The sequence below is a fragment of the Bison bison genome, unplaced genomic scaffold, assembly GCF_000754665.1.
Source record: "Bison bison bison isolate TAMUID 2011002044 unplaced genomic scaffold, Bison_UMD1.0 scf7180017864063, whole genome shotgun sequence".
Classification (NCBI taxonomy): Eukaryota; Metazoa; Chordata; class Mammalia; order Artiodactyla; family Bovidae; genus Bison; species Bison bison.
The window spans coordinates 13,959,622-13,969,649 of record NW_011494635.1 but is presented as its reverse complement, the minus strand read 5'-3'; the positions used below and the strand labels follow the sequence as shown (position 1 = coordinate 13,969,649).

Here is a 10,028-nt window from a genome sequence, read left to right as displayed (position 1 = left end):
CCCAGAGGTAAGACCCAGGCCCCAGTTCAAAGCCCCACCACACCCATGCTGGTCCCTCCTGATCCCTCTGCACCCACACCTGCCCTGAGGTCCCAGGCATCTCCAGGGCTGCTCCTGCAGCTGGCCTGGCCCTCTCCCTAGGTGCACCAACCACGATGCAGCAGCTACGAATGGAGACAGATGCCATCGGGGCCGGTGAGGGGCCGCAGCGTGCGGTGCCCTGGTCAGCCTGGGTCTCTCGGGAGGGCTGGGTGCGCTGGTGCATGTGTCACGTGCCCCCGAGCTGGACCCAGTGGTGGACTACATCTGGCTGGCGGCAGCCACTGCAGCGTGTGCTGTGGGGTCTGGAGGGGGTCCTCTACCTGCTGCTGGCCCTGATGCTGTGTCACGCGCTCTTCACCACCGGCTCCCACCTCCTGAGCTCCCTGTGGCCCGTGGCGGCTGCGGTGTGGCGCCATCTGCTGCCGGCTGTCCTGCTGCTGCTGCTCAGTGCCCTCCCTGCGCTGCTCTTCACCGCCTCCTTCCTGCTGCTGTTTTCCACACTACTGAGCCTCGTGGGCCTCCTCACCTCCATGTCTCACCCAGGCAACGCTCAGGACTTAGACCAATAGAAGGGCAACCCCATCCCGCTGCTTGTGTCTGTTGAGCCCTGGCCTAGGGCCTGAGACCCAGGGGAAAGGGAGGGCAGTGGGACCAGGGCCTTTCTGTGTCAGCAGGCCCCCAAGCTACAGTCTCTAGCTGGGACTGGGCGGGACATGGGTGATATTGCTGGAACTGGCAGGATATAGACTGGCCTGACCTCTGGGCACCTCCCTCAAGCTGATGCTGCAGGTACTTGGTGTGGAAGGCCAGAAATTTTGAGAAGAGATGTTAGGGCAGAAGGCTCAGCCAGGAGCAGAGCGTGGCCAAGCCATCAAGAGTTTCCACGTGCATGTGCTGATGCTACTGGGGCCCCTTTAGCAGCTGGCAGTATCTTTTTCTTGCAGCTGCTCAACTATCTCAGCGTTAGACTCATAGCAACTTATACCTGTATTTACCATTTCCCCCACCAACCGCCTCTTTTCACTTGCCCAGGCTCTAGAAAGGGCTCAATGACAGAAATGTAGCTGAGAGAGGGCTAGCCAGAATCCTCATGAGACCTCAGCTTTCACCTTCCAGATGTTTCTGCCCAAGCATTCCCCGCTCCCTAGACTTCCTACCTCCTGCCTTGTCCACATCCCCAAGTCTGGGAAATGAGCCAACCAACACAGTGAGTTTCCCAGGGAGAGCTTACTCTTTAAGACTCCTGAGGTTTGCTATGGAAAAACAAACAAGAAATCCCATTTCACCCACCTATGCAGTGTGTGACCTTGGCCAATTAATTCTTTTGAGCCTTGGTATGAAGTGGGTCCTGTCATGGAGTTGCTGTGAGTCAAAGGCAATAATATCTGTGTGTGAAGTACTTTGTAAAGACCAGAAAATTGTAAGCTATTGTATGGAACTCTAAAGAGCAGAAAGCTTCTCTAGGCCTTCAGAGAAATGTTCTGTCCTGGATACAGTTTGGACCCTACAATGGTAAACGGAGGATGGATGAGTGTGAACAAGAGGTAAAAGGTCATATGCCATGAAATCTCAAAATATGCAGGTGTTGAACTCTTCTGACTGTGAAATGCTCGGTGGGGCTTGGTGCTGGGAGACGGCTTGCACAGCCATGTGAGTGCGGAAAACATAGCCCAGGGGTTTCTAAAACCAACCCAACAAGCTGTTTACAACACCAGGAGAGCCTTGGAAGGTGGCATCCCTCGATGCCCAGGATGCTGGCTTTTCACATCTCAGCTAACCCTCCAGACAAAACAGTGAGTGATTAGTCACTACAAGTAAGACACATGATAGGTAAGACCCACCCACCTGACCCTCACCCCACTCCAGGCCTCCACTTAGTCCCTGACCCTCTCCAATTCCTAGCCAGACTTGATCCCACTACATACATCACCCTAAAACCCTCACTCCTGTATCCCTCAACTAAAAGCCTCCTCTCTGGCCACCTAAATACTCAAGCCCTGTGAACCAGCCCCTAGAACCCATGTTCATTTTTGCTAAAACCCATTCGCTGTGGAGTTTCATAACCCTGTGTGCCACTGATCAGATGCCTTCAGCATCAGCTCCTGAAACCCGAGACACAGTCCTTCCTTCCTTTTTCCTTCCTGTTCTCCCTGAAATATGGCCTGGTAGCAAGGGCAAGGCAGGCCATGGAAGTGGCAAAGCGTCATAGCTAGCATGGGCTCTGGTGTATTAGCTCAAGCTGGGCTTGAATCCCAGCACTGCACTTTCCAGTCCCACAGCTTTGGCAAAAATTGCTAACCCTTCTTGAACTTAATTTTTCTGTTGGTTAAAATACAGGCAAGCATACCTGTCCTGCGGCACCCATGGGGCATCTGGTATGTGGGCAAAATTCCTGGACTGACTCCTCACACCACAAACTGTAGCTATGCTATTATTACTATTCCATTTTAGAGATGAGAAGTCAGGCACAGGATAGGTACTTGCCTATGTAAGGTCAGGTTGTTTGAGTCCTAGTCCAGCCTGACAGGCTACTAAAGAGAAAGCAATGGAGGAAATACAACCTCACTAAAGACCCCAGGGCTTCTCAGTGCCCACTGTTTAAGCTCCTGTCAGAGATGAAGCCTGGATGCCAATCTTGGGCCCCTCGCTAACTTGGCTGTGCATTGTTGGCCAGGGATATCACTCTGGAGCCTTGGAACCATTCTAACTGAGAGAGGAGGTTTTGGCCCAAACCAGACACACTGAGGAGGAGGATTTTGGCAGGAGCAAGGAGAAAGCCTTCTTCCCTTCACCATGTAAACAAATATCTTCTACCCTCCTGTATTGCTGGTGTGAGGTAGGGTGGCACAGGCAGACCAGAGACCAAATGGGCAATACCTATCAAATTAGATTAACACATAGCCTGTGACCCAAAATGCTATGTGACACACAGCAACCCAAGAAAAATTCTCCCAAAGGCCCAAGATGGTCTTGCTCCTCAAAGTGTGGTCCCAAAGCCAACAGTATCAGCATCACCTGGAAACTGGCTACACATGTAGAGTTCCAGGCCTCAGCCCAGGAGTCATGAATCAGAGCCTGCATTTTTAACAAAACTCCCAGAGGATACACTGGGAGAAGTTTGAGAAGCACTACAGGTGGGGGAATATGTTGAAGGGATATGTCTGAGAATGGAGCACTGTGGAGATGAGGCAGCAGTTAGAAGGGGTGGAAGTTATACAGACTGATCTTGAAATCCCAGCATTGAGTGAAAAATAGCTGAACGAGAAATAATAGAATTCTTTTCACACAAATTTAAAACGCATGCCAGTAAAACCAGACACTTTTAAAAAAGAGTAAAAAATAGAATGGAATGGCCAACTCTAGAGTCAGGCAAATGGGATGGAGTATGCAGGTAAAGGGAAAGTGAGGAACCTTGCAGAGAGGAAAGAAAAACGTAATTCTTGAAATTACTTTAAATGTAGACAAAGTCATCCGTTTAGACTTAAATCACTTAATAATGCAAGCCTGGGGAGAATTGACATGCTGGAAAGAAGTTCTAAGCCTTTCCATTTGGGCCAAGAAAGGAAAGCTGTTCCACAGGCCTGAGTCACCAGGGCTTCTTTGAGGCCCGGCCCCGCAGCGAGCTCAGGTGGGGTTGGGGTAGGGGTGGGGATCCAGTAACTTCTGTAGCCTGGCCAGAAAAGTAAATCCGATCAGGTGGAGCATAAAGAACCAGAGCGGAGGAGGTGTCAGCCGCGACGGGTCTTGCATTTGAGAAAGTGAGACGGGTTCCACAGCGACACACACGCACCCTGGGGGGCGACTAGGAGCAGGAGCGCCCGGTAAGATTTTCTCCTGCCCCAAAGACCCGGAAGCAATGAGTAAGAGCGGCCAGGATGCGGGAGGGTCCCAGAGGACGGTGTCAAGGGAGCTCACAAAGCTGTGGGCGCCACTTCAGCTAGAGGTGTGAGTGACCACCCTGGTGGGAAAAAGAGGGATCCCTGGAAGGGGTCAGGGCGGCGCCAGGGAACCGCTCTGGACCAGCTACGGGGAGCCGGGAGGGGGCGCTCTTACCCAGACGCGGCTCCGCGCGCTAGAGGGTGAGCAGAGCGACCGTGCTCGCAGTCGGTGGCCACGAGCCTGGGCCGGGGCCGAGGGGCGGGAGGGGGCGACTGGGCCCCGAAGGGAGGAGAAAGGGGGCGCCTACGTTGCTCTGGGAGGTTGCCCCAGGTGCAGGGGCCGGGTAAGGGGCGCATAGGCTCAGGGGCACCAGAGAGGGGTCTGGGCGACAGCTGGAGAGCTCCAAGCTGGCGCGTTGACCGTGGAGGCAGTGCAGCGAGCAAGGGCCTGATGTTGGGAAGAAAATCCCAAACCTAGCCAGAGATCAGAGGGCTGTGGGCACCCACGCAGGGAAGTGCTAGCTATCCCCGTAAATCAACACCTTCCCTCCACCTTCACCCCCCGCTCCCCCACCCCCGGAATCATAGTCTGCAGACTAGATGCCAGGCGTGGCCCCCTGGCGGAGACCTCCAGCTCTGATTTCGAAGAGTCGGACTTGGCTGCGTGTGGGACGGAAGCGAAGAGGAGGAGACGTGTCTCACGGCCCGGTCCTAAAACGGGCGGTGGGTGAACGGGTAGATCCTGGGGCCGGGAAGGAGCTTCTCCCGCCCACTGTCTTCACAGTGGCGGCTTCATTGACTACAAAATCTCTTTAACCCAAATCCCTAGCCTAGGTTCCCTAGCCAAAAACCTAGAGACAACAAGGGCAGAGCTCCTGAGAATCCTGGAGAAGGAAGGGCCCAATCTCGTGAGCTTCACTGTCCCCGACTGCTGTCCTAATCCTAGTCTATTCTTCCATTCTTCCTAGGGTAAAGAGCTGTATTTTGTGAGGTTCCGTCAGGATCTAGATGTACATCAGCTCACTTTGGACAAGTCATTTGCTGCGGTGCAAACATCTCTATTACCTTTCAGATATTTTCATCTTAAAAATAAAAGAACTTAAGAGGTGTAGCTTTTACCATATTTTCTGGCCTGTGTCTTCAAATGTCTAACCAAAATACAGTTTTAAAACTGATATGTGATACTGCATGCTTAAAAATATTTGTAACATATATGAAAGTTGTAAAGCCCTCTAAGCCCAAAGATACCACTTCCGTCTAAAAGCCAGAAATAAGAGGATAGGACCTCTTTCTTCATGTTCAACTTCTGATTTGTACCAGCCGGAATTCACAGACAATGACATATGGAAATGCTGCTCACTGGTACCGTTGACTGGATTCTGATTTTGAAAGAACTGCTTCTAAGTTTCCACCATTGAGAATTACTGTCAAGCTTTGATAGTTCACCTTTATCCAGTCAAATTCCCTTGTATTCCTAGTTTGCTAGCAGTTTTGATCATGAGTGGAGGTTGAATGATAAAATTTTTTTGCATCTACTCCAAGGACTATTTTGCTCAAAATTCTCCAAGCCAGGCTTCAATAGTACGTGAACCATGAACTTCCAGATGTTCAAGCTGGATTTAGAAAAGGCAGAAGAACCAGAGATCAAATTGCCAACATCCGTTGGATCATAGAAAAAGTGAGAGAATTCCAGAAAAACATCTACTTCTGCTTTATTGACTACGCCACAGCCTTTGACTGTGTGGATCACAACAAACTGTGGAAAATTCTCAAAGAGATGGGAATACGAGACCACCTTACCTGCCTCCTGAGAAATCTGTATGCAGGTCAAGAAGCAACAGTTAGAACCAGATGTGGAACAACAGACTGGTTCCAAATAGGGAAAGGAGTATGTCAAGGCTTGTATATTGTCACCCTGCTTATTTAACTTATATGCAGAGCACATAATGCAAAATGCCAGGCACCAGTTGGACTCAAGATTGCTGGGAGAAATATCAATAACCTCAGATATGCAGATGACACCACCCTTATGGCAGAAAGTGAAGAAGAACTAAAGAGCCTCTTGATGAAAGTGAGAGACTGAAAAAGCTGGCTTAAAACTCAACATTCAGAAAACAGATTATGGCATCCGGTCCCATCACTTCATGGCAAATAGATGGTAAAACAGTGACAGACTTTATTTTGGGGGGCTCCAAATCACTGCAGATGGTCACTGCAGCCATGAAATTAAAAGATGCTTTCTCCTTGGAAGAAAAGCTATGACCAACCTAGACAGCATACTGAAAAACAGGGACATTACCTTGCCAACAAAGGTCTAGTCAAAGCTATGGCTTTTCCAGTAGTCAGGTATGGATGTGAAAGTTGGACTATAAAGAAAGCTGAGCGGCAAAGAATTGATGCTTTTGAACTGTGGTGTTGGAAAAGACTCTTGAGAGTCCCTTGGATTACAAGGAGATCCAACCAGTCCATCCTAAAGGAAATCAGTCCTGAATATTCATTGGAAGGACTGATGCTGAAGCTGAAACTCCAATATTTTGGCCACCTGATGTGAAGAACCGACTCAATGGAAAAGACCCTGATGATGGGAAAGATTGAAGGTGGAAGGAGAAGGGACGACAAAGGATGAGATGGTTGGATGGCATCACCAACTCGATGGACATGAGTTTGAGCAAGCTCCAGGAGTTGGTGATGGACAGGGAAGCCTGGCATGCTGCAATCCATTGGGTTGCAAAGAGTCAGACATGACTGAGTCACTGAACTAAACTGACAAGGACTGTTTATTCTGCTTTATTCTGTTTATGTGGTGAATTAAATTTTTAGGTGTCTTTTAATGTTAAACCACTACTGGAAAGAAGCACATCCTGTTTTTCTTGTTTGTTTGACTGGACTGCATTGCTTTCAGGATCTCCTGACCAGGGACTGAACCCAGGCCACAGCAGTGAAAGCCCAGAATCCTAACCACTAGTCCACCAGCCACCAGTGAACTACCCTAGCTCCCTCTTAACTTACATATAATTCATACATTTTACATACAAATAAATGCACAAGTATTGAGGGTTCAATAAATTTTTACATATTTGTCTGTTTTTGTGTGTACCCAGATAACTACCACCCAGATAGAACTTTCCCATTGTCCCAGAAAGTTCCATCATGCCCTTTCCCAATCAGTATCTCCCTCAAAAGGTAATCACGATTCTGATTTCTATCAGCAGAAACCTGTGCAGAATCTATGCAGCCTATTGTTGAAACTGTGCAGAATAAAACCATACAAAATGTACTCTAGTGTCTGACTTCTTTCAGGATTACATCTGTGAGATTTACCCATATCTTTGCATCTATCAGGATTTTGTTTTCCTTTATATCAATCTCATTGCATGGGAAAACTATTTATTCACTCTTGTTGATGGACATTTGGCTTGTTTCCAAGTTTTGGATACTATGAAAAAACATTCTATGAATATTCTTGTGCAAGTTTTTTGGTAGATCTTTCTAGATGTACAGATCTCTTGAAGTGAAATTGTCAAATCACAGAGAATGTAAATGTTCAACTTTAGTAAATGCTACCCAATAATTTCCAAAGTGAGTTGTACCATGCAGTGGTTCCACTGCTTTTTTTCAGCCTATCCAGCTAATTCATATGGTATTTACATTTCTGTTTCTTGTTTTCACTTTTGCTTGGGTGATTTCTGAGAGAAGGAAATAGCATCTTTACTCTGTCACCTTCAGACTGTACAATCTCTTTTTTTTTTTAGCGGCACAGCAAACAGGATCTTAGTCCCCCAACTGGGAATGGAATCTATGCCCCCTGCAGTGGAAGCTTGGAGCCTTAACCACTGGACTGCTAGGGAAGTCCCTCTCTTTCCTTTTTAAAGCCAAGAATGCATGATTGGTTTAACATTCAAATATAATCAATGGACTTCACCATATTATCAAACTGAAAAGCATACATGATTATTTCCTTAGACATAGAAAAGGCATTTGGCAAAATACAATATCTATTTCTGATTTAAAATAAAAACAAAACCTCTCAGCAAATTGGTAGTAGAAGGAAACTTCCTCAACTTTACAGAGGGCATCTATGATAAATCTACAGTTAATCTCACACTTAATGGTGAAAAACTGAATATTTTTTCCTCTGAGATCAGGAACAAGATAAGTATGTCTGTTCTCACCATTTCTATTTAACATTGTACTGGATGTCCTAGCCAGGCCATAAGGCAAGAAATATAAATAAAAAGCATACAGACTGGAAAGCAAGAAGTGTCTTTATTCACAGACAACAAAATTGTGTAAGTAGAGAATCCTATGCTGCTGCTGGTAAGTCACCTCAGTCGTGTCCGACTCTGTGCAACCCCAGAGACAGCAGCCCACCAGGCTGCCCCGTCCCTGGGATTCTCCAGGCAAGAACACTGCCATTTCCTTCTCCAATGCTTGAAAGTGAAAAGTGAAAGGGAAGTCCCTCAGTCATGTCCGACTTTTAGTGGCCCCATGGACTGCAGCCTACTAGGCTCCTCCATCCATGCGATTTTCCAGGCAAGAGTACTGGAGTGGGGTGCCATTGCCTTCTCCGATGGAGTCTATCAAAAAGCTACTAGAATAACTGAATTTAGCAAAGTAATGTGTACATGATTGTAGTTATGATACAAGGTCAAAATACAAAATCAATTGTATTTTTCTGTACTAGCAGTGAATGATCAGAAAAAGATACTTTAAAATCTCTCTTACAATAAAATAACGTGGGACCTGGGGGTATCTGACAAAAGATATGACAGATCTATACATGGATAACAACAGCATATTGCTGAGAGTAATTAAAGAAGATCTAAATAAATGGAGAGATATATCTTGCTCATTGGGTTAGATGACTCAGTAAGATCTCAAGTGTTTTCAAATTGATCTATGTGCTCAATACAATTGCAAAATCTCAGAATTTGTGTAGAAATTAATAAGCTGATTTTAAAACTCATTTGGAAATGTAAAGGTCCTAGAAGAGTCAGAATAACTTTGATAGAGAAAAATATTTGGAAGACTAACACTACCTAATTCCAAGACTTATCATAAAGCTATAGAAATCAAGGGAGTTGGTACTGGCATTAAGTTAGACAAATATTAATAGATAAATGAAACAGAAAATCCAGAAATAGATCTACGTGTAATACATACATGATTTTTTACAACAATGTTCACGGAATTTAGTGGAGAAAGATCAGTCTTCAACAAGTGGGCTGGAACCATTAGATATTCATATGCAAAAAAATGAATTTCAATTCATACCTTATACCATGTACAAAAATTAATTCAGAACATATCATAGACTTAAATGTAAAACCTAAAACTATAAACCTTCTAGAAGCAAACAGAGAAAATAGCCATGACATTGGGTTAGGTAGAGATTTCTTAGACATGACACCAAAAATATAATCCATAAAAGAAAAATTGATAAGCTGTCCTTGACTAAAATTAAAATGTTCTGTCCTTCAAAAGACAAGCCACACTCTGGGAGAAAGTATTTGCAAAATATATATCTGATAACAGACTTGGATACAAAGTAAAGAACTCTCAAAACCCAGTAAGGTTTTTAAAAGGGGGCATGGTGATGAAGAACAAACAATTTAAACAGAAACTTTACCAAAAAAGACATATAGATTGCAAATAAGCACAGGAAAATGTTCAATATTGTTAGTCATTATGTAAATGCAAATTAAAACCATACCTTCCCCCTATTAGAATGGCTAATATTAAAAAGATAACTGATACCAAGTGTTGTCAAGAATGTGGAAGAACTTCAACCCTTAGACACTGTCAGTGTGAATGTAAAATGGGACAACCACTTTGGAAAATCATTTGGTAGTTTCTTAAAAAGTTAAACATACATCTTCCATACCATCCAGACATTTTATTCCTAGATATTTCCCCAAGAGAAATGAATTTGAATCAGTTCTAATGAGGTGGATGAAACTGGAGCCTATTATACAGAGTGAAGTAAGCCAGAAGGAAAAACACCATTACAGTATACTAACGCATATATATGGAATTTATAAAGATGGTAACAATAACCCTTTGTACGAGACAGCAAAAGAGACACTGATGTATAGAACAGTCTTATGG

At 45.5% G+C, this 10,028-nt stretch overlaps 1 protein-coding gene across 1 annotated transcript; it reads left to right on the top strand.

The window, feature by feature from the left end:
- Positions 1–155: 155 nt before the first annotated feature.
- Positions 156–611, top strand: TMEM239 (transmembrane protein 239). The gene has a single exon (XM_010836514.1). It carries the CDS (start codon positions 156–158, stop codon positions 609–611), a length of 456 nt encoding a protein of 151 aa, XP_010834816.1.
- The last annotated feature ends 9,417 nt before the right edge of the window (positions 612–10,028 follow it).